Here is a 25,513-nt window from a genome sequence, read left to right on the forward strand (position 1 = left end):
GCATGCTAGATTAGACACAGAAAAACTGACATCTTGTCAAGTGGTGCCATGCACAATCTGACTGGGGATTATGTTGGATTTAATGGCTTTGTTAAACTCCCAGAGGTTTTTCCTGTGCACAGGTAACATACTTCCCTCAACCAGCACGATACAAAAGAGAGAAGTTCATTAATCATCTTGTAGCTAGTATGTGTAAGTACAATAATATATGCAAAGCACTATGAAATCCTCGTGATAAACATGGAATTGGGTATTTATAATTGTAAAACAAAAATAGCAAAATAACGTACATTATTGATATGATACAATATTGCATGTAATGAAGCTTTATTTATGATCCACAATTCACTCTTACTTACATAATACATTTATATAGAAAATCAAAGTATATCTTTTGAAACTTTACTGCACCATCCGGAAAATAGTATAACAAATTAACAAATTTGATGCTGCTGCAGTTTCTCCCTTACTGCAAATTAAGTCAACATTAAATTAAAAAAAAAACTATTGTACACATAATACTTGTATGCTCCTCACCGTAACACTAGGCACTTGGACGTGGCGCAGCACGTTTCTTTCCTGCCTCAGAGCAGTGAGACATGCAGAAGTGTAAATATTTTAGCCGTGGCTTTTGGAGACATCTGTCGACCAGGACAGCCTCTTCATCAAGGTCCACCTGTCCCATGTGGTTCATTCACACCTTCAATCACTCAACATTCAAAGTGCATTTTCACAAATTGTCCTAATTTGGCTGTAGATTCTTTTACAGGGAGGCCTTCTCTTCGGATAGGCTTTTGGCTTTTTAGTCAAGACGTGCATTCATGTGAAATACTGGCATTGTGACGTGACTATTCCCAGAAAGTGATATTATTGCAAGCAACAGTCTGGTATGGCACCATTCACTTCCCTTCAAGCCTCACTCCTGAACTTACAAACAGTTTATGAGTGCTGCTGTGTTCAACTCAGGAGCAGCTCAACTTTTAGATTACTTGACACTTTGACAATAAAAGCCACTTGCTTTAGGAACTCTCTTCAGCAGGAAGTGGGCCATTTTTCGATTATACTTAAGACAGGTCCTTTTATTTTAGAAGGCTGTGCTAGCCATGCTGACCGATCCCAAGAGCCTCTGCATACCATCCAATGATTCTTCCATCTGCCGAAAGGCAATTTTACCTTCTTCACCTGTCAGGCAATCAGAAATGTTCATAATAAATGTTTACATTGGTGTAAAGCTCATTTAAGCCAATCACAGAAATTGCTACGCAGACTAGTTTTACAAGTAACATCTTCCCTATTTATCATTTACTAGGTCTGTTAAAATCTTTATGACTAACACACATCATTTGAATACTTGGAGAGAAATTTAATCTCCAAGTAAGAAATCGGTGGTGAGAGAGCAGTCTGTAATGATACATAAATAATCATGAATTTAATCAGATTGTCCTGTCCTTTTTGGATCAAAACTGAAACTTCCAGTTTTGCAGTGCAAGATCATAGGCAAACACTAAACTTCTTAGGAGCAATCAAAGTCAGCAAAATACTGCACTCTGCAGTCTGAAGTTTAGTGCCCAGCCAGTTGCCAAAGGAACAATTAAGACTGGGGATTAACAATTAGTTAGAACTGGAGGAACAAGGAACATTTAGAGAGTGGTGGGGCTTAAGGAGGTTACAGGATAGGGAAAGCTAAGGGTGTGAATGACTTGAAACCAAATTTGAGATGGGAGTAGAGGACACGAATGGGGACGAACAGGATGAACTCGGTGCCTTCTCCCATTTCTACTCTATTCACTCTGGGCAAAGGGTCCAGAAAGAAATATCCAAAGATGAAGGTTGGAAGGGCTTTGAGAGGAGAATTCAGGAGAAGTTAGATGCTGGGAAGGAGGCTGTTTTCTGGAGCCTATTCTGGAAATACAATCCAAACAAAAATATCAAGTGATCACCAGTGGATCTGGCATTATTTCCACCACAAGGTACACATCCCAAAAATGACCAACATCCAAAAGTACTTCTTTTCTAGTATTTTTGTCTGGGCATTCATTGTCCATTTCTAACCACTTCTGAACAGTACAGGCAATTTAACATTCAACTGCATAGATAGATCTGGAGTCACATTGAGCTGAGAGTAAGCAACAGTATCAGATTTCCTTTTAAATTATATTATGGGCCAGATGAGGTTTGAAACAACAATCCAGTGGTCTTAAGACCCGTATTACCAAGAAAAGCCGTTTTTCTTAATTTTGGGTTCCTGCTGGAATTGAACTTGTATCTTTGATTTAAAAGTCTAGATCTCGAGTTGCTATACTAGTAATTTAAACAAATAACATACAGTAGATTGAAGTCTGAATTTATACATAACATTCAAAAAGATAACTTCTGCGCAAGTTCACATGGTGTAACCAGTAAATCAGAAGATTCTCAAAAATAAAGCACCATGAACTAATATTATCCTTAAAACAAGAAAATCAAAATACTACGCCAGCAATGAAACTGTATTTTGCAGCGTAACGTTAATGACTTACCAAAGGAAAATAAGGTCTGTTTTGCAACATCACGGACTTCTTTATCAGTCTGACAAAGGTAGACTAACTGATCTATGCTCTCTTTGGCCTGAGAAACAGAAGCAGAAAAATAGTTAAGAATTTCCTGTAATCTTGTGGTTAAACTGTTTTCAAGGGCGATTTATTATTTCTGATTGGGTTGGAGGAAGAGCAAGGGGAAAGGCTGCTTTCAGGTTGATTGGCCACTAGAGGGCACATGGAACCGCAGTGCCCAACCTCGCAAAGGGATTACTGAAGAAAACTTCAATCTAACTGCACGATAGTAGAACTATTCGCTCTCCCAACACCTTCATCTGAGCACAAGCAACACAAGCTGCAAATGTTTTTAAAGTGAGGCTACAGCAACAAGTCTCAAAGTTTTAGGTACGTTCCCAAAATCAAAATTGAAAACCAAGGTTTTGAAGTGCTATAGGAATGTTAGAAGTAGAGAATCTAAACGGGGATGGAGAAAGAAAATCAATAGAGTTTTATGAAATTTGGAATCTGTTTGCCAGTATTATGCTGTACAATTGTGACACCCTGTCCAAAACCCAACTAATAAAATTCAAACAGCCAAAGTAACTTTCAGAACAAGAATGCAAGATACTTGGGGAGTAGGGCACCTGCTGAACTGTTCAAGAGTAGTATGGCTAATCTTTAACTTCAGTGGTATTTTGTTTTGCACTGAGCACTCCTAAATTCCTTTAGTATATATAAACAACTCACTCCCTCTCTCTGTCCTGAATACATTTAGCCACTGCAGTTCCACAGCTACCTTTGGTGGAGAATTTGAAGATTTCACTAAAGCTCGAGTGAAGCAATCACTTCTCATCTCAGTCTTGAAAGTTGGCTCCTTTATTTTGAGATTATGACTCCAAATTGTAGCTACCCAAACAGGAAAAAAGAAATTCCCCAATCCCAGGAACCAATATAATGAACTTCACAAGTTTATCCTTCCTTAGTCCTAAATCTAGGGTGGTGGGTTGGAGGTACGTCTCCACCAAAGGAGGTGTAAGGTGCTCCTTCCCTCTGCCAGCCTTCAGGTCACCCTTGGGCAAGGTGTAGCACCTGCTCAGCCCCCTGATCAGGGTCACGTGAAGCCATGGGAGCAGGTGGTAGATGGTCGTATGAGCAGCTGGTGCATATCACAAGTCCTGGTTATGCGACCACTGACACCATGCACACAATCTCGGAAGAGTATTGATAATAGATGGGGTCACTTGTCTTGTGAAGACACTGCCCAGAAGGAGGCAATGCCAAACCACTTCTGTAGAAAATTTGCCAAGAACATTCATGGTCATGGATAGAGAAAAAAGTAACAGTGTGAAGGGCAACTTTCCCCACAGGATTAAAGACAGACGGAAGACCATTATCACCCACATAATATGACACACAACATGATGATGATGAGTCCAAAATCACATCAACTAGTTTGCCCTTATACATTAACCAAACTCAACTGTAAGTCCCGATTTTCATTCTCCTGCTTTCAAAAAAAAAAAAATGGTGTTCATTCGTAGCCTTCCAATCTGTGGGAACTACTCTAGAACTCTACAACTTTATAAAGTAACAACTAGTACATTCACTTGGTTTAAAGCGAGCACCTTCAAAACCTTGGAGTGCTGGTCTGCAGGTCCTGGGGATTTATTGGTATTCAGTCCCATTAATTTCTCCACTATATATTTTTGTTAATGCTAATTTCTTTCAAGACCTCATTCACTGTGGACCTACCTGTTTGCCCCTAATTTCAGATTTGTTGTTTTCTCTTTGGTGAGGGCAGTCAGAATTTCTCTGCCTTTTCTTCATCATGAATTTAATTTCGCCTGTTTCAATCTATAAGGATCCCTCATTAGTTTCACCTTATAGTTGCCTTTGCTCATATCTGTAAATTCTTCATGTTACACCATGTTTTCTAATTGTTGTCTTGGTCGCCACTTTTGAGCTTTTCCTTTGATTTATTAACACCCTTAATTTCTTCTCTCAGCCACAGCTGGAGCACGTCTCCTATTACGTTTTTGGGAGAAGTTTTAAAAAAAAAACCCAGAGGAATTACATGCTCCACAGCACATACAACCCAGAGCCCACACCTCACCTAAGGGACATTTCTGTAGAGTTAATCTCCGAGTGGCAAGCCACAATGCCCTTTCTGCTTTGCGACCTGCAAATACCTTTCAGGGCAATTTGGATGGCCTTGCTGAGTCTGCATCAGCTCTAATTCATCCATGTTCAGTGGAAAGCAGCTGGTGGTGTAGTGGTGGACTTCGGGACCTAAGGTCCCGAGTTCGAATCCAGCCGGCTCCCCTGCACGCTTTCCACATGTGCTGGGATATGAGCTGGAGATCTCTTTGGAAACTCACCCAGCAGAAGGCAATGGCAAACCACTGCTGTAACTTGCCTCGTACGCGGTTCCCCACTACGTCAGAGGCGCGTGGAGGGAAATAGTCCGCCAAACGGAGAAGTCCGGATGCGACGTACCTTTCCTTTTTTTCAGTGGAAAGAACACCAGTTTAACTACTGGGAATCTGCAGGACATTGGGGCTCTGAGGAGGCTTTCATTCCAGGTGCCACGACAACAGTGACAAACCCTCAGGACGCCTTAGATTTCTGCATTCACGTGAGTTCTGAGCTATTTTGACCATCATCCTGGTCCTCTCTGCCACACACTATACACTGTGCTAGATCACTAAAAACCTGTCAAGTAGCATATGTCAAGAACAGGAAAAAATCTGCAGATGCTGAATATCAGACACACATGCAAAAAAATCTGGAGGACCTCGGCAGACCAGGCAGCATCTATGGAAAAGAGTAGTCGAAATTTTGGGCTGAGACCCATCTATGGAAAAGTAAACAGTCAATGTTTCGGGCCAAGACCCATCTATGGAAAACAGCAAACAGTTGATGTTTCTGAGATGTTGACTGTTTATCTTTTCCATAGATGCTGCCTGGCCTGCTGAGTTCCTCCAGCATTTTGTGTGCGTAGCATATGTCAAGCCTCAAATTGTGCACATTAGGATAACAGGTAGCTTACTTAATGAGTTCAAGACATCTTCGCTGTTGTACGAAGATCTCAGAATCCATAAAGATAACAAGATTAAACTTAGTCAAGTAAGGAACAGCCCCACAAATCACTATAGAAAATAAAACAACTAAGAAGAAATCGTGTCAATTCTACAACTAGAATAACTAGGTCAAGTATGTGGAAAAACTTTGTTGTATTAAAAGTTATTCAGTGAAATATCTAATATTTCTGCAACATAATGGCTTTCAAACACAATGGAGAGGGGTTTGGGTGGGAGCAGAAAGAACATCAGGCTCCTGAACTGCTGCAGATAGTATCATGCACCAGCACACTGAACTGATTCTACGACCTACAGACTCACTTCCAAGGACTCTTTATAACTCGTGTCCTCAGTATTTTTTTTGCATAATTTGTCTTCTTTTGCACATTGGATGTTTGCCTGTCTATGTCCATTTTTTTGGGGGAGAATTCAACTGTCTTTTTGTCCCCCCGTAAATACCAGCAAGAAAATGAATCTCAAGGTACTTTGATAATAAGTACACCTTGACTGTTTCTTTGACAACTATTTTCACAGTAAGCTGAGGCACTGGTGCTCTGGGTTTGAAAGCTCTTTCTCCTCTATAGTGATTCGTGAAGGGTGGGTTTACCTTGAGATGTGCAAGTGCAGTACAGCCTGCTCTCCTCAGCTGTCCGTCCTCGTTCTCCAGCAGCTCCAAGTAACAAACCAAGGCCTGAGTACAAACATGCGCTTTCATTAGTTTGCCACAAAAGAACAATTCATTGCGCAGTGACAACCTTTGCCTGCTGAGTCTACTGCCCAACCTCTTGGCACATTATTGGACATTACTGGCAGTGATTAGTGAAAGACACTGGAGAAGTATTAGTCAGGTGTTATAACAAAACAGCCAGCACCATGCCCTGCACAAGTACCCTACCGGGAAATCTACGATTTGGAATAACCTTATCAATTCAATGAGCAGAGAATCTTATCCATTCCAACATCTGATCAGACTCTGAAAGTGGATTCAAACTGCAGTAAACTACACTAATACAACTTGAAAAGCTGTGACAGGTCATACAAACTTTTCAGCCTATGCACTGCTAGATACAACCCAGTCTTTTTTATATGGCAACCCACTAAAAACCCTATTGATTTTCCACTTGATAGTCCAATTATCCCACTACTCTCATCCCCTTCCCTATCATCTGTGCAAAACAGAGCTTTGTGTTTGCCGTCATGAACAGTGACATTCTAGATTCTAAAACAATTCCCTCTTTCTTTCAACTTCTTTCATGATGTGAAACATCTGGATCAAGACGTCAATGAAGTGTAACATGTTCAAGTGAAAACACTCTGTCCTGCTTTGACATGACCCTGTCAACAGCCTCTTGAGCTTTTTTTGGTAGAGTGCCTGCCCAGGCATTTTACACAGTACTGGGCCATCCTTCTCCTGCTCAGGTACAATACACAACAACGGTGACATGCTCAGCTGCCTGGTATTCTATCTCAGCTAAGCTTCTGAGCTCTGAAGGAAAAGTGTTTGCATGGTATATTAACCACCCCCCCGCCCATCCATCACCCTCCCTCACCACCGGCCCCAGAAGCTGCTGGTGTACTGCAAGCAAAGTGAAAATGTGTGCAGTTTTGTCACTCCTGACCTTCTCACGGAACTTGGGGTCTTCTGCCAGGTTTCTCAACAGGGAAGCGGCCGTGTTGCATATCTTGGTGTTCTCTTCCAGCAGCAGTAGGCCAACCGCCTTCAGTCCATCCTTCTGCAGCTGGCTGCCTGAGAGATGCTTCAGGGACCTCAGCACCACATCCTTATCAGAGGACTGCAGGTTCTGCACCAGGAATACTGCAAGATATGGAAAGAGTGCGGCTGGGAGTGAGACCACACACAGAAATCTAAGATTCGCCAACATTTCTACTCTCTCAGATGAGTTAAGGACCTGCAAGCCCATTGGCAGCTAGCTGGAAAAGATTCATTCACCAGGCTGATACACAGGGTGACAGGGCTGTCCTATAGCAGGCAGCTGACGAAGTTGCATCTACTTTCTTTGGAATCTAGAAGAACAAGGTGTGATCTCACTGAAGCACGCAATGGGGCAGGATAGATATAGTGATGTTTCAGCTGGCAGGAGAGTCTTCAACAGGGAACTCAGTTACAAAGTACGGGGGCAGTCATTTAAAACTGAGGTGCATGGGAACTTTGTCTTGCAGAGGATGCTGAATCTTTTGAATTGTCTAGCCCCAGCAGGCTGAGGCTAGATCGCGTGAGGAACTTGAGAAAGAGGTAGGAATTGAGAACCATGTGGAACTGGCACAAGTAAAGAGTTGTGGCCACACTGGCCACGGTCACCATTTTTTTTTTTTTAATTTTATTTTTATTTGGATAAGGAATTCACAAGTATCATGTACTTTTTGCACACGTATAACCTTTTTCATTTTTTATATGTATAAAACTATAATTATTTATACATTCTTAAGTACACATTGAGATGATATAAAAGGAAATTAGACACTTAAATAGATAATTATGTACAGTGGTAATTCTAATCTGTTAGGCTAAGTAATGGTATTAGTTGTTAAGAAAAATAGTAATAATAGTTTCGCACGGTCACCATTTAAATGTGGAGCAGTTCCCATTCTGTTCAAACTGCATATAGATAATATACTTTGGGCACATCCCCTGCGGAAAGCACCCCTCTTCCCTTCTGTTTAGATACAGCTGCACAGATCGGAGGCAACACTGCACACTTGTGAGAGGACCAAGAGATGCAAGACAACTTACTTGACAACTAAACTCAACCTTGTGTTTTTCGCTTTTAAAAATCATGATTTTGCTTCAGATAATAGATGTAATTTATTTGTCAGTAAGTGAAAGCACTGACTTCATAATCTTGGCAGCTGTCCAATTCTGGTTAATTAAACCAGGCCTCTCCACAGACACTAATCATATCAGACATCCCACCTCTCCCAGGAGTCTCCCGCATATTAATAGAGGCTCCCTGATGCCCGCAAATTATATACAATATCACAGAAATCAATTTTTTTGAGAGCGAGCGAGAGGAAAGCAAGAGAGAGCACGAGAGCGACTGCGGGAGAGAGAGCGCGCGCGAGAGAGAGCGAGAGAGCACGAGTGAGAGAGGGGGAGAGAGCCAGCGAGAGAGAAAGCAAGCCAGAGCGCTTGACAGCGCGCTAGTGACCACGAGAGAGAGAGAGCGAGAGCACGCCATGGCAGAGTGTTCCAAAGAAAATATAAAACATACGTCGCCCCAGACTACACTAAAGTGTACCCCTGCCTAATAGGGGGTCAAAATAATGACAGTGTTGCTCGCTGCACTGTTTGCAACAGTGACTTTTCTATTGCCCATGGTGGGTTAAGACTGTAAAAGACATGTTGAGGTGAGTTTAACAGGTGTCATTCGTTCATTAGCATAGCTAACGTTATTAAACTAGCTGGCCAGCTGCTAAGGAGCTACTCTATTGCAGACATCCCACCTCTCCCGGAAGTCTCCCACAAATTGATGGTGCTACCTCCCTGAAATGAGTTTTTGCAGGGTGGGATGTCTGTCATATAATATTGCCCGTCTCTGCTAAACAGCAATGCAAAGTGTCCTGCAACTCTGCAGCACTGACAGCTGTACTACTCTAGAGGGAGGACCCAAGGTAGCTCACATAAGGAGGAACGTATTGGCCACTGCAAATTGCCACTAGCGCGAAGAATCTGGGAAGAGAAGGGGCAGGTATACTGTAACAATATTTAAAAGATAACCGGCCAAAGAAGATTTGGAGGGATGTGGATCAAACGCTTGCAAATGGGACTAGTTTAGATGGGCATCTTCGTTAGCACAGACAATTTTCTGTTCCTGTGCCCCACTAGTCTGTGACTTTATAAACTGACAACCATGTGGGGAAGAGCAAAAGGTGGGATTAACACAGGAGCACAGGGGCCTTCCTGTTATAGTTGCTTGGATAACAGAAACGCGCCTTTGGAAAATCCAAATTCCAAAAGCTTATGAGATAGGGAAAAATGCTCAGGAAGTATGTATGAGAGAAAAAAAATGAAGTTATTTTTTTCTGGTCAACTTGTGTTTCTTGATGAATGCAGATGAAACAGCTCTGCATTGTGGAAAATGTGATATGATCCTTTTTCCAGAAATAGGGGGATGGTAAATGGTTAGTTGACGGTCAGCTGGAACTTGGTGGGTCAAAGTTCCCGCTTCCATGCTGACCGGCTCAGGGAGGGATGGATTTGTTGAAAAGATCTGGAGTTGAAGAATGAAGGCTGCAGCACAAGATCCACTGTGCCATTTTGTGACATTAAAAAGCAACATTGTACCTTCCTCTGCCAGCTCCATGATGTAGGCCGGCAAGGAGGGAACGTTCTGTTCCTCAATGTGGCCCAAGTACTGGAAGATCGTCAGCAGCTCTGCATTTCCGCTTCGGGCACGTTTTGGTAACGTTCTGTCCAAAATCCTTTCCACTAATTTGATAAAAACTGCAAGGGTAAATCAAAATATTTTAATACTGAAGATATTAATAAAATCCTACCTGTAGAATAAATAGCCAACTGTAGCATCATCTACATTTAGCAGAATCCAAACTGAAGTGTTAAATTAATCTAATTCTACATCATAATAACAAAGACTTTACATGCAAGTTCATAGAAAACCAGCTTTCAGACGGCAATAACTTGTCCAAACTATGAATCACACATAATTGCAGAAACATGGCAGACGGAAATGCATCAGAACTTTAAGTACCTAAATCTGTGATGCCTCAGGCAGATTGTATAGGGCAGATTCTCATCACACAGTGACTTCCGCATCAACCCAAACAAACCACTTCATTACCTTAAAGTTCTGTATCAGGTCTTCCCTTCTGTGCAATGCAATTCCCTTTTCCTGAGTGACTTTGTGATGGGGCTGGGGGGAGAGCAGCTCTATAGAAAATGTACAAATATACACAGCCCTCCCTGGGAAGATCAAGTTCGATGAAAGCATACAACTTCTGACTTTTAAATTTTATCTTTTTGTTAATAAACACAGTACTTAAGATTGTTTTGTTTTAAAAATGCTATGTCAATCTGTTATTGTTTTTAATAAATAATCATGTTTATCCCTTAGAGTTCTTTGTTCTTTTATATTTTGATAAATACCTAAACATGTTGAGGCTCTGTGTTGTTCTAAACATAATGCTCCACCTCACAAGTACTTTTCGTTAAAATTTCCCACCTATGAGCCTCATTTATCAGGTTCTTCCTTTATTTCTGACCCTCCTTTGTGATGACTACAGCCTCTACTTTAGCAAAGAAAATGAATGAATGTGGAAATGTTCAGAAGATCAGGCAGCGGTTAACATTTCATCAATCACTCAACCTTTCACATCGAATAGAGGGCAGAGATTACAGGGTTTTCGGTTGGAGGAAAGCAAGAAGAGAAAGGACTTACTTCGTGTTCCCTCCAAATTTAGGTACTGAATTTCCCATTCCAAAGCTAAATTGTAAACTGCTTCTCAATCAATCTTCACTTGATCTCCTCAAGTAGTGCTGTACAGTAATTTTACATAAAGCACAGTTATTGTCCTCAATCCCAATGCCTGTTGTTTTACAACACACACAAAATGCTGGAGGAACTCAGCAGGTCGGGCAGCATCTATGGAGAGGAATAAATAGTCAAAGTTTTGGGCCAAGACCCTTCATCAGGACCTGATGAACTTCAACTGTTTATTCCTCTCCATAAACACTGTCTGGCCTGCTGTGTTCCTCCAGCATCTTATGCGTGCTACTCTGGATTTCCAGTATCTGCAGAACCTCTCGTGTTTACGATCTGTTGTTCTGTAGCCTGCTTGCTGTTATCTAACACCTATTCCATAGACACTAACCTTGGGGATGAAAATATTACATCATACCTTTTTTAAGAGTTCTGCTTTGACACGATTTATGTCTTGCTGTCGAGTTGACTGTGGCCACTCACCTGCTTCTGCCGGGCCAGAGTACTGTTCATTCACTCTGCTGCCAAAACTAGAGTTCAGCTTCTGGAGGACCCGTTCCACCGTGGCGCTGTAGAGGTTTGGGCTCTCAGTACAGTGCGTCCAGAACGAGAAGACAGTTTTGTCTTTCATCAGTGGCATAACTGAGGGAAAAGCAATTACACAATGAAGAAAAATGCCGCGAACAACTTCCACTTGCGCGACAGTTTTATTTATCTACAAAGTAGCAACAAAACCAGAAGGTATTGGTTTCTCAGGGTAGGGGAGAGCTTGCAGTGAGATGCCAAGGTGTGCACCTCCTGTGGAGCCACTGGTCAATCAAAGCTCACGGGGCAAAGAACAATGACTGACATGGCAAGCCTGCCCGATTCAAATGGGGATCAATGCAATGACTGTGAAGAGGGGAAGGGATGGAGTCACTCACCCTCCTCAGCAGTGCTTATGTATCCAGATTTGTCCTCGCTCAGTCTAGAGATCACTTCTAGAATTTGGGCTTCTCGCAGAAGCTTGTCCAGTGCATAGATCTCCCGACATCGTAGAGGTCCGTAGATACCCAGATGCTGCAATGAGAAATATTAGCGTTGATGCACAAGAGTGCACCAGGAGCAAGCTGTAAAGTGCCCTCGCCCCACCTGCTGCCCCCCCATCAGACCAGAGCAAGCTGTAAGCTGCCCCCACCACCACCGCCTGCTGCTCCCATACCAGACCAGAGCAAGCTGGAATCTGCACCCCCCCATCAGATCAGAGCAAGCTGTAAGGTACCCCCGCCCCCCCCCCAATATCAGGCTTAGCAGGAGCAATTTTCCAAAGTCAGCTTCTAATCAGCAAAGCTCTGTACAAGACAAGCCCTTTTCCAGAGTAAACAGCATGACTGTACCCATTGAGAACCAAGCCACATGCTGTACTGTCAAATGCAGAACATATCTCTGACTTTGGAAAAGATTTTGCATCTTAAAATTTATGAGACTTTATTTAAAAGTTTATAATGATATCTTCATATTATGTGCATTTAATTAATGCATTATTTAACGTAGAATTCTAAACTTTTTTTTCTTTTTCAGCTATCGTTCTCCATTGTAATGAGTAAGAGTTGCTGAAGTAACACACAAAATGCTAGAGGAACTCAGCTGGACATGAGTTCAGTCTACCCTGGCACATATGTAACAGATAACCCAGTGAAAATACAGGACACTGAAATGTCAGGACACTGTTGCAATGAAAGCAGCAAAGGCCCCTTGGGGAGATTTGGGATTTGTCTCTTCTTAGTAATATTCAACGAGACTAGAATATAAATGCAAGGATGTAATGCTGAGGCTTTATTTGGTCAGACCACATTTAGAGTGTTGTGAGCAGTTTTGAGATCCATACCCAAGAAAGGATGTGTTGGCATTGGAGAGGGTTCAGAGAAGGTTTACAAGAATGACCCCGGGAATGAAAGGGTTAATGTATGAGGAGGGTTTGATGGCTCTGGGCCTGTATTCAGAGTTTAGAAGAATCTCACTGAAACATAATGAACATTGAAAGGCCTAGATAGAATGGATGTTTTCAATTGTGGGAGTGTCTAGGACAAGAAGAGCACAGCCTCAGAATAGAAGGATTTTTAGAACAGAGATAAGAAAGAATTTCTTTAAATAGAGAGTGTTGAATCTGTGGAATTCATTGCCACAGACAGCTGTCAAGGCCAATTCATTGGGTATATTTAAAATAGAGATTGTTAAGTTCTTGATTAAGGGCACCAACAGTTATAGGGAGAAGGTAGGCAAATGGGGTTGAGGGGGGAAAATACATCAGCCATGATTGAATGACAGAGCAAACCTGATGGGCTGAATGGCTTAATTCTGTTCCTATGGTTTTACTATGTGGTCTTCAGATTCCAAGTATCAATGTGACCCTCCCATCAAAATGCTACACCTGCTTATTCACCTCCTCCATCACCTCCACTCAGAGCTCCAAACAGTCCTTCCAGCTGAGGCAACACTTCACCTGGTGAATCTGCTGGGGTCTATTGTATCCAGTGCTCTTGCTGGGACCTCCTCTACACTGGTCAAACCTGACGTAAACTGATGTGCTGCTTTGTTGAGCTCCAGCCACCAAAAGCAGAATTTCTCAGTGGCCAACCATTTCAATTCCTATCCCCATTCCCGTTCCACCATGTCGGTCCACGGCCTCCTCTTCTGCCACTATGACGCCACTCTCAGATGGAGGAGCAACACCTCATATTCTGTCTGGGGAGCTGCCGACCTGATAGCACGAACATCAATTTCTTCTTCTGGTCATTTTTTAAATTAGTTTTTCTTTCTCCACCCCTTTCCCTCTTCCATTCCCCACTCTGGCCTTTTACCTCTTCTCTTCACCTGCCTACCACCTCCCCCGGTGCCCCTCATTCCTTTTCTCCCATGGTCCGCTCTCCTCTCCTATCAGAGTCTTTTTTTTCTCTAGCCCTTTACCTTTCCCATCATCTGGCTTCACTATCCCCTTCCAGCTTGACCTCCTTCCCCATTCCCCCACCTTTTTATTCTGGCATCTTCCCCCTTTCCTGCTAGTCCTGATGAACGGTCTTGGCCCAAAACATCAACTGTTTATTCACTTCTATAGATGCTGCCTGACCTGCTGAGTTCCTCCAGGGCTTTGTGTGTGTTGCAAAGGGAATTGAAGTAAATTTGTGGAATTACAGTACCTGTGTACTGCTGCCATCTACAGGCCAAACAGAATATTGCAGAGCAGTCAACTAATGCATTCATATTATTTTTATAACACTTGGTTTCCTTTAATTTTCCAAATGTAGGCATTAATGAATGAAAATGGCTCGGTGCCAGTCAGAAGAGGGGCTGGGCAAGATCAGTATGGTATTTTACTGTTGCACAATGGCTTGCTCATGAATAGATTGCTGAATGAAAGCCATTGACAAGCTTCTACCAGACACGTGTCTCAGGTGGTGCCAACCTCAAGGAGTATCTCTGCATCATCCTGCATCCACTTTCGAAGAAGCAAAATACGTCCAAGTTTGGAAATAGTTTTGAAAATGTGCAATTTAACTTCTGTCGTTACTAGAAGGCACTAATTCACTCACTTATTTACTGTCCTAGTAAGGATCCAAGTGGCAGCCATTCAATTAAACCAATAGTTGCCTGGAGACCATCACATGAATCATTCCACAACTTTAAGAGAGTTTTCCTATCGGTAATGTTCTTCTCCACATACACCAAAGGCAGGGTTAAACTTGTGCTTCAGTAGCAGATTTTATTGACAGCCTCCCTACTTTATAAACATGTTGAGTAGCACTTCACAGTATGAGCAGAAAAAAAACAAAGAGAACTATGCATGGCCTGCCAAATAAAAGTTATGCAAGGCATGTCAAGCTCTCAGCAACACCCATACTCCAGATAAGGTGAGAAGCTGAATATTATTTACCAGCAGAAGTCTGCTGCAGTTATTCAAGTGCAGGGTGAGAACCTGGTCCAAGTATTCATTCCCTGTTGTCATTGGAACTGGACTCCCTTCCGAGCCGCTACCAACTCCAGTATCCTCCGTCAGTGCTTCACTGGGCCCAGCAGCAAGTCCACGCGCACTCCCGCAGTGCCTGTCAGAAGCAGCAAACCTAAAGTTACTTCAGTACTCAGGGCTCCGGCCAATGTGTATGCACATTTACGATCTCAGTCAGGAAGATGCTAAAGATGCACAAGAGGTCAGGCAGCATCTTTAGAGGGCCTACTCAATTTCAAGGACATACATAAATACAGAAAGATGCTGGAATTTCATGAAGGATGCCACACAGCCTGCTCATGGACTGTTTGTCCCACTCCCATCGGGGAGGAGGTTACGTAGCACCCACGCTCGAACCACCAGACTCACACTTGAACCCCCAAGCAGTAAGGCTGATCAACACCTCCACCCACGAACCCACCCCTCTACACCTCCAGTCACCACTAATTCACCATTTCCCCTCAGTCACCTTTTTTTTTTTAAAACAGACACTCCTGTACTCAGCATCACTTTATGTACATGCAATCAATCTATTTATATTTATTATGCTAACAACTGTGTTCTTTCTATACTGCATCGAATCCAGAGTAACATTTCATTCTTCTTTACACTTGTGTGCTGGTACTGACATTAAACAATTTAAAATCTTAAAAAGAGTTTATTCTTCAGGTATGAAAACAAAACTGCAGACGCTGTAAGTCTCAGCAGGTCAAGCAGCATCAATGGAAAGATTTCAGGTCAGGGACCTTCCTCGAGATCACCAGTTACAAGGAAGGGTTCCTACACCGCAACACAAAAAAATGCTGGTGGCCCCCACCAACCAAATTTTTTAAAACTTTCAGCGTTTTGTGTATTGCTGCAGCATCTGCAGTCTCTCGTCACGGAGCACTGCAGTGTAGAAACAGGCCCTTCAGCCCATTTAGCCCTGCCTACCCCACTGACTTGCACCTGGAGCATAGCCGTCCATACCCTTCCCCTCCATGTACTTAACCAAGTTTCTCTTAAATGTTAGAATTGGACCCCCACCCACCACTTCAGCTGGTAGCTTGCTCCACACTCTCACCACCCTAGAGTTCTCCTTAAACATTTCACCTTTCACCCTTAATCTATGACCGCTAGTTCTGGTCTCACCCAAACTCAGCGGGAAAAGCCTACTTGCATTTAGCCTATCTATACCCCTCCTAAGTTAGTACACCTCGATCAAATCTCCCTTCATTCTCCTACACTCCTGGAAATAAAGTCCTAGCCTATTCAAACCTTTCCCTATGGCTCATTTCTCAAGTCCTGGCAACATCCTTGTAAATTTTCTCTATACACTATCAACTTTATTGCTTTCTTTCCTGTAGTTAGGTAGAACAAAATATTCCACATTAAGCCTCACCAATGTCTCATACAACTTCAGCATATCTTCCCAACTCCTGTACTCAGTACTTTGATTTATGAAGGCCAATTTGCCTTAAAGCTCTCTTTATGACCCTATCTACCTGTGTCCCTCTTCATCCACATGCTCATTGGCTGGCTGAGTTCTTCCAGCATTTCTGTTTTTGACAACACTTCAGACTCATGTTTTGACAGAAAGTCAAGGGCCTGATATGTCACCAATTGCTTTCTGCTCAGATGCTGTCTGACCTACTGTGTATTTCCAGTAACTACAGTACTTTTGTTTTGGTCTTTCCAAGGCAATGGGATCTTAATACAAGTCCTCATGAGCTCTGACTATGTCCTCTTGTCAGAATTATCAAGGCAGGCAAATGTTGCAAGCCCGAAACAAATAAAACTGCCACCAAGCCAGTGGGACACATCAGGATGGGTTTCTACAGGCTACATCAGGAAATAGGAGCAATCCCAGGAAAGGGCTGTGGAGGTTTAGGGACAAATTCTGGGGTTCAGAGCGAGGAAAGCTATAGGCTTTTGGGGATGGGATGGAGAAGAGGAGGGTGGGAAGAGGCAGAGATCAGAACTGAAGAATTCACGAGAAAGTGGGATAGGAAGCGGGTGAATGGGCGGACAGGAGCATCTCCAGATGTTGAAAGGAACGCAAGTCCAACATGTGGCTCAATTCTACTTTCTGATGTTAACAAGATAACCGGCAGGGAATTGCATCATTCACATCCAGCTGCCAGACACTATAAGGACACCAGCAGTAACGTGAAGTGGGAACTTTCTGCTGGTGTAAGAATCCCAAACCTGTAGCTATCGGAGCTGCAAATTGCTATCAGATTGGCGTAGAACAGCCAGCATTTCCCAGTAGGATGAAGTCCCACGTGGTGAGCATTGATAACCCATGAGTTTGTGGAACCCACAGAAGCCAGCCATACCTTGCAGTCTTTTCAGCCTCATCTTCCGAGAATTCCGAGTCCTCCATATCTGATGTGTTGAGGAAATCAAAGCTCTCCAGTGCGTGTTCTACAGTCAGGCTGAAGCTCGAGGCTCTGCTCCTGTTTACACCTTGCTTCTGCTGCAAAAACACAGCACACACTGCTCAGCAAATTAAACAGCCACTGTCATTTTGTGCAACCCCATCAACAATCACAGCTCCATGGGCTTCCCCAGCACCCCCATCCTTCAGATACACCATGAAGAGTTTTTATAAATACCCCAACAGATAAACACTCCACAGTCCTGATGGAGGACTTGATTACAGTGTCCCCTACCTCTCATCAGCTCCTACAACTCCCCTATTCACACACAGAGCGGAGCAGTGACCTCAATGGTGAGGGAAAGCGGGTGGGATCATTGCATATACTAGCACAGAGTGGCACTGAAATCCACGACCAATAAGAATCAAATATACTGAGGGGCCGAAATAGTTGCAAATTATTACAGCATTGGCCTGGTGAAGCACAAACTTTTAAGTATGTCATCCTGGGTAATAAGCAGGTTCCATTTTTACAGCATCTCACAACAATCACTCGACATGGTAACCACATCTCCACAGCACTGCAATGGATAGAATCAAAAATGCAGAAACTTAAAGAAAGAATGAATACTAGAAGTGGGAGAGAAAGCAACTACTCTGCTGTTCATTGCAATGAACACACATACATGCTTGTGTTTTCTGAATTTAAGAATATTACAGGACTCTGAGTATACCTAGGGAAGAGCCCACGTTGGGCATTATTAACCTGGGGATAACCTATAGTGTGAATTCCAATGTGTACCCAAGACCTGATTAGGTTATGACTGAAATGCGAAGCCATCTGTGAATGAAGGAGGTATCACTAGTAAGTTTGCAGATAACACGGATATCAGTGGTGTTGTTTAGACTGAGAAGGGATGACCTGTAGGCCTCAGGAAGATATTTGATCAGTAGGAAAGTTGGGTAGGGTAATGACAGATGGAATTCAATCCTGATAAATGTATACTAATGAGTTTGGATGGGCTAATAAGGGTAGGACACACACCCTGGGGAGCATTGATGAGAAATGAAAAGGGGCCAAAGATCCTTTAAGGTGGAGCACGGGTAGAAAGGGTGAGGGATAAGGCAGAAGGGATGCTTGGCAGGGCACAGAATTCAGTGAATATTCGGTTCAATTACACAGCAATGATTAGACCACAAGTTTGAAATATTACGTGCAAGTTGGCCACACGCTATCCGATGGACGTGATTGCTCTGAAGAAAGTAGAGGGGAGACTCACCTGGACACTGCTTGGGATGGAATGCTTTGGTTATGAAGAGAAATTGAATTGGCTGCACAGGAGGTAAAGAGCGGACCCAGTACAAACGTACATAATTAGGAGAAGCAGAGATAGAAAGCTATATTTCCCCTTGGTAGAGGTGTCTAATCAGAGGGACCAGGTTTAAGGTGATTAAATGTTTAAAGGATCCAAGTAAGAATATTTTCACCCAGAGTATGGTTGCTATCTGGAATGTACTGCCTGAGAAGGTGGTGAAGGCAGACACACAAAGAACCCCTGAACTGCCAGGGTCAGGAGATTGTAAACCAAATGCAAATAAATGGGATTATTTAAAGTACTTGATGGTCAGCAAGAAAATGGTGGGGTGTTTCTGTGCCTATGCAACTCTATGATCTGTATTTGTAGGCACAATGGAGTGTTCAGTGCTGATGTGGAGGTGGTCTCCCTGATTCTCCCAAAACCTACAAGTGCGTGAGTCACTGGAGAGTGTTACATCCTCACTCCCCATGTAATGCAAGGTGCTGCCAGCAGGTGGGGCTGCATGCTGTACTCAGTCACTTACACGCAAAAAATGTTAACTTTAAAACTTGAACAACGTACACAAAATGCTAGAGGAGCTCAGCAGATCGGGCAACATTGATGGAAATGAATAAACATTGACTGCTTATTCATTCCCAATGATGCTGCCTGACCTGCTGAGTTCCTCTGGCATTTTGTGTGTGTGTGTTCCTCTGCATTTCCAGCGTCTGTACAGTCGCTTGTGTTTATTTTAAAACTTATCAACGTTCGTTCAAAGTACATTTATTATCAAAATACACATACTTCACCAGATAAAACCTAGATTTGTTTTCTTGTGGGCATACTCATCAAATCCAAGAACCATATTAGAATCAATGAAAGACCTAACCCAACAGCATTGACAAATAACCAGTGTGCAAAACAAACTGTACAAATGCAAAAGAGAAAAAAAATAATAAATAAGGAATAAATATTGGCAACATGAGATGAAAAGTCCTAGATTGTGGGAACAGTTCAGTGGTGGCAAGTGAGGTTGAATGAAGTTATTCCCACTGGTTCAGGAGCCTGATGGTTGAAGGGCAATAACTGTTCCTGAACTTGGAAGTGAGACTCCTGAGGCTCCTGTACCTTCTTCCTGATGGCAGCAGTGAGAAGAGGGCATGACTTGGGCGATGGGGGTCCCTGATGATGGACGCCGCTTTCCTGTGACAGTGCTCCATGTAGACGTGCTCGATGGAGGGGAGGGCCTTACCCATAATGGACTGAGCCATATCCAACACTTTTTGTAGGATTTTCCATTCAAGGTCATTGTTTTTCCATACTGATCCCTGATGCAACCAGTCAATACACTCTCCACCACACCTCCATAGAAGCTTGTTGAAGTATTAGATGTCATGCCAAATCTTTGCAAACTTCTAAGGAGGCAGAGACATTGCTGTGCTTTGTTCCTAATTGCACTTACATGCTGGGCCCAGGACAGATCCTCTGAAATGATAACACTGAGGAATTTAAAGTTACTGACCCTCTCCACCCCTGATCTCCCGACTGGCTCATGGATTTCCTCCTCCTGAAGTCAATAATCAGCTCCTTGGTCTTGCTGACATTGAGTGCGAGGTTGTTGTTGTGACACCACTCAGCCAGATTTTCAAGTCTCCCTGCTACGTGCTGATTCTTCACCACCTTTGATTTGGCCTATGATAGCCATCAGCAAACTTGAATATGACAGTAAAGCTGTGCTCACCTACACTGTCATAAACGTAAAGTGAGTAGAGCAGGGGGCTAAGCACACATCCTTGTAGTGTACCTATGTGAATGGAGATTGTGGAGGAGATTTTGTTGCCAATCCTAACAGACTGGGGTCTGCAAGTGAGGGAATTGAGGATGTAAATTGCACAAGGAAGTTTTGAGTTCAAGTTTTTGAAGCTTATCGATTAGTTTTGAGGGGTTGATGGTATTGAATGCCGAGCTGTAGCTGATGAAGAGTATCCTGATGTATGCAACTTCTCTGTCCAGATGTCCCAGCATTGAGTGAAGAGCCAATGAAATGGCATCTGCCATGAACCTGTTGTACTGGTAGGCAAATGGGAGTGGATCCAAGTCGCTTGTCAGGCATTTCATCACCAGCCTCTCAAAACCATTCATCATAGTGGATGTACATACTACCGGACGGTATTTGTAACTTTGATGGAAGCCTCAATGATTTCCTGAATAAAGCCCACTCTATCATACAATGGCTTTTTAAACTTGAAGAAACAGGTTCTTACAAACACAAAAAAATTGTAGATAACAAGGTGAATAAAGAAATATCAAAGTAAAGCAGGTATCAGGGATGGTTACGGGAGAGAGATTGCAAATACTGCTGAATCGCAAGGCCCTGAATTCCTGAATCAGCTTGCTGCTGCTCCTTGCCAAATGCAGTGGATTTCAGTTAATTAGACCATTGTTTAATCAGGGCAGCTGCTTGTTTGGGGCAACTCTTAAAGAACAAAAGCAAATGGAGAAAATAGCCAAGATTCCCTTTGTTTATTTGGGACACTATGCTGTTTAATTGGGGCAGGCGATGGTCAGTCACAAGGAATTGTGTGGCTGTTAGACCCTATACTGTGCTTAGAGGAAACAAATGGTGTCAGTTTCTCGTGCTTGTGTTGTGTTATCCATTTGGGTCGCAAATCCAAAAAGCAGCGATTTTTGATCACTTTGGTTTTTTTTTAAACTTAAAGAAAACTTTGAGACCCTTGCCATGAAAAGATTTGACACTAGCTGAATATATTACTGCACTGGACCAAATTAAAAGCCAGCCATCTAACACCACAGCGGGCAGAAATAACTGGAGTGCCGAAATCTGCAACTGCTTGATACATCAGAAAGATACACTGCGAGAAGAATGGGTATTACATGAGGAAGGGACAACAATGAAAGTGTGAAGGTGAGGATCCAGATTCAATCAATGGTTTTCTATTATAACTGGACAAGGTGAGCATGTCAGTGGACCAACGTTAAGAAACGAGTCAGAGGAGCTGGTCACAAAGGATTTTAAAGCAACAGATGGTTGGTTGTCTCAATGGAAATGTTGGCACCACATTAAAATGAAGAAAGCACATGGCAAGAAAGGTACGAGGGATGATTGATACGTTCGTGGCCTAAGGTAGATGGAGATGTTGAGAGGCATTTCATCACCAGCCTCTCAAAACCATTCATCATAGTGGATGTACATACTACCGGACGGTATTTGTAACTTTGATGGAAGCCTCAATGATTTCCTGAATAAAGCCCACTCTATCATACAGTTCAACTCTTTGAGTGATTATGCAGAAAGTTTGAAGTTAATAACTCATCAGGGGTGATTGATAAGTTCGTGGCCTAAGGTAGAAGGAGATGAGTTTAGTTGACCTTAGGCCACAAACATATCAATCACCCCTCATCGTGCTGATGCTGTAAGTGCAGAAACATGGAAACTTACTTCAAAAATGTTGTGCAGATGTTATCTACAATGCCAATGAAACAGGCCTTTTTTATCATGCTGAACAGTTCCCTTGGTTACAAACGCTCAACACTATCAGATTCAAGGAAAGCAATCAATCACATAACTGTGTTGTTCAAATATGGCAGAAACTGATATTAAGAAATTGTGGTTTATTGGGAAAGGAGTTAAACTTTGAAGCTTTAAGGCGCTAAGAATGGATGGTTTACCAATTGAGTACTTCATCAGCATACACTTGATGAATTCCTGTCGGTAACCATTATGAACTAATACAGCTTTATAGTACTGTAGTAATACTGGTAGTGTTCTAATTTGTTCTGTATTTCATTTAAATACACAATTTGTTACTCAGTTAAACAGTAGTTAGCCTTTTCAGATAATTGGGCAGCCGTTTAATTGGGCCAAAACGTACTGGTCTCAATGTGTCCTAATTAACTGGAATCTCCAGTACTTACAAATGAAGACAACACAGATCCCACTATTGATGGGCTAATACTTTTCCATGAGTTAAATTTCTGAGTGGGAAGAACTTTGGTGAGAGACTGAGTAATCACTGCTCTGAAGAGCACTCGGACAGAGCCCGTCTCCATTGAACTGGGCAGTAATGCCACTGTTGATCTGTCTGCACATCATTTTGCAAGATGCTGGGTGTCTCAGAGTGAGTGTGAGACATATAAAGTACATTAATTTAACCTGCATTGACGTTGGAGAGCTCTACGACCACTGCACAGGGTACCCAAGGCACCTTTGGTCAATCCTCCCCCCCTCACCCTGCTGTCTTTCCTTTGGTAATGAGGAAAAGGGAGATGTATATGGAGTTACTGAGGGATTACAGCAGCAGTCAAAGTGCTAACTGGTTACAAGCCAGCATCTGGAATTCCAGGCACAACCTTACTCTCTGTAAATTCAGGGTACTATTTGGTCTTTAGGTTCACACCCACTCCCTTGCATGGTAGCAAAAGACTGCAGTTTCTGCACGGCCAAATCTTGCTACTGGGAGACCTTGATCAATTGGGAAGTGGGCCAATGGATTTCAATATGGGTAAGAAAGAGGTGATGCAATTCTCAAAGTCAAGCCAGTGTAGGATTGTACCATGGTGACAGGGTGCTAGGAAGAGTAATGGAGCAGAGGGACGTAGGTGTACAGGTGTCTCAAGGTAGACAGGGTGGTGAGAAGGCTGTTTCACACACTGGCCTTCGTCAGTCAAGCCACTGAGTATAGAGTTGGGACGTTATGCTGCAGTTGTGGTAGTCGTGGTGAAGCCGCACTTGGGAGTTCTTTGTATAGCTTTGGTCATCCTGTTATAGGAAAAATGTGGTTAAACTGGAATGATTGCAGAAAATAATTAGCAAGGATGTCGCAGGATTAGAGGGCCTGGGTTATATGGGGAAGGCCAGGACAGGTGCTTGTTGTGTTCCATGGGATGTAGGAGAATGAGCAGTGACCTTATAGAAATGTTTAAAATGATGAGAGCCATTGATAAGGCGGGCATTAACACTTTTCCTCAGGGTAGGGGAGACCAAAACTAGGAGACCCAGTGGTCTATAGTTCTCAGGATTATCCCTATTACGTTTCTTGAACAAAGGAATAAAATTTACCACCTTCCAATCCTCTAGCGCTACTCCTGTGGCCAGTGAGGATGTAAACATCATCGCCAAAGGCACGCCAGTCTCTCCTCTTGCTTCCCGTAGTAACCTGGGGTACAAGGCACCCTGGTGTTTCACAAAAGTTCCAGCACGTCCTCTTTCTTAACATCAATATGTTCTATCACTTGTTTTACAGTGTCCTCAAAATCAAGGTCCCTCTAACTAGTGAATACTGAAGCAACACATACAAAATGCTGCAGGAAGTCCAGCTGAAGGGTTTCGGCCTACAGCGTCAAATGCACTTTTTTTTCCCCCCATAGGTGCTGCCTGGCCTGCTGAGTTCCTCCAGCATTTGTGTGTGTGTCGCTTGGATTTCCAGCATTCGCAGATTTTCTCGTTTGTGATTGGAATACTGAATCAAGGTATTCATTGGGGACCTCCCCTATCTCCTCCAACTCCAGGCATGTTTCCTCTTTAGCCCCGATTGGTTCTATCCTCACTCAGTCATCCTCCTGTTCTTTACGTACTTACAGAATGCCTTGAGGTTTTCCTTGATCCTACTCTCCAAGGCCTCCTCATGTCCCCTTCTAGCTCTCCTAAGTCCTTTCTTAAGCTCTTTCCTGGCTACCTTATAACTCTCCAGAGCCCTGTGTGATCCTAAACCTTAAGGTTCTTTCTTTCTCTTGACTTGACGTTCCACATCTCTTTCGTCAACCATGGTTCCTACGGTTCTTTCTCTGCCTTAGTATGACAAACCTGTCCAGAATCCCATGTAAGTGCTCCCTAAACAACCTTCACATTTCCCCCCGAGTACATCTGTTCACAATTTACACTCCCAAGGTCCTAAGTAGCATAATTCCACCTCCCCCCATTTAAATACTTTTCTATACCATCTGCTCCTATCCCTGTCCAAGACTATGGTAAAGTTCAGGGAGTTGTAGTCATTATCTCTGGAATGCTCACCCACTGAATGATCTGTCACGTGACCAGATACTAGATTCAGTATGGCCTCTCCTCTAGACAGGCTGTCCACACTGTGTCAGGAATCCCTCCTCGATACACCTAATAATTTTTGCCCCATCTAATCCTTTTGTGCTATGGTGGTACCAATCAATACTAGGGAGGTTGAAGTCACCCATGACATCAATCAATCCTGCTATTCTTGCACCATTCCAAGATCTGCCTCCCAGTCTGTTCCTCAGTGTCTCTACTGGGAGGTCTGTAGAACAGCACAAATAGAACGATTGCACCCTTCTTGTTTCTGACTTCCAGCACGCCTGACTCAGTGGATGATCCCTCCAAAGCTGATCGTAGTCCTCCGTACATCGTATCAATAAAGTCTTACACAGTTGCAGTAAGAGTTCTCTACTTCTATACTCAAGCTGTATTGAAACAGGGGTCCATATTCCATTTGCTTTCCCTATTGCTGCAGCTGTGCGTCAGGACCCTATGCTACATGCATAACCATTCCGAATCCCTTTAGTACTGCAGTTCTCCATTTAAGTAGTCGTGCACTGCCTTCTAAATTACACAACTTCACATTTTCCCAAATGCCAATTCACTTAATCTTTCAAAATTTCTCTGCACAACTCACCTTCCCACCCACTTTTCTATCATTTCGCTGCTGTACAGTTGCTTCCTTCCTCCGAGTCATTAAGATAAACTGTAAGGAGATACAACCCTGGCACCGATTACCAACCTGAAAATTACCTCCTTACACATTTTTGCAGCTTCCTGCTTCTATCCACTCCCCT

General features: G+C 43.0%; 1 protein-coding gene across 4 annotated transcripts in view; it reads right to left on the bottom strand.

Annotated features, from left to right (window-relative positions):
* Positions 1–310: 310 nt before the first annotated feature.
* Positions 311–25,513, bottom strand: part of ripor1 (RHO family interacting cell polarization regulator 1) — a 314,393-nt gene continuing 289,190 nt past the window's right edge. For all 4 annotated transcript variants that reach the window (XM_072279516.1, XM_072279514.1, XM_072279515.1 and 1 more), the window contains exons 14-22: positions 17,353–17,492; positions 14,963–15,131; positions 11,976–12,111; positions 11,536–11,694; positions 9,900–10,058; positions 7,216–7,412; positions 6,204–6,287; positions 2,520–2,607; positions 311–1,182 (exon numbers count right to left, since the gene is read on the bottom strand). In XM_072279516.1, coding sequence (XP_072135617.1) covers positions 1,085–1,182; positions 2,520–2,607; positions 6,204–6,287; positions 7,216–7,412; positions 9,900–10,058; positions 11,536–11,694; positions 11,976–12,111; positions 14,963–15,131; positions 17,353–17,492 — 1,230 coding nt within the window. In that variant the 3' untranslated portion in view covers positions 311–1,084. The remainder of the gene's footprint in view (positions 1,183–2,519; positions 2,608–6,203; positions 6,288–7,215; positions 7,413–9,899; positions 10,059–11,535; positions 11,695–11,975; positions 12,112–14,962; positions 15,132–17,352; positions 17,493–25,513) is intronic.

The sequence above is a fragment of the Mobula birostris genome, chromosome 15, assembly GCF_030028105.1.
Source record: "Mobula birostris isolate sMobBir1 chromosome 15, sMobBir1.hap1, whole genome shotgun sequence".
Taxonomy (NCBI): Eukaryota; Metazoa; Chordata; class Chondrichthyes; order Myliobatiformes; family Myliobatidae; genus Mobula; species Mobula birostris.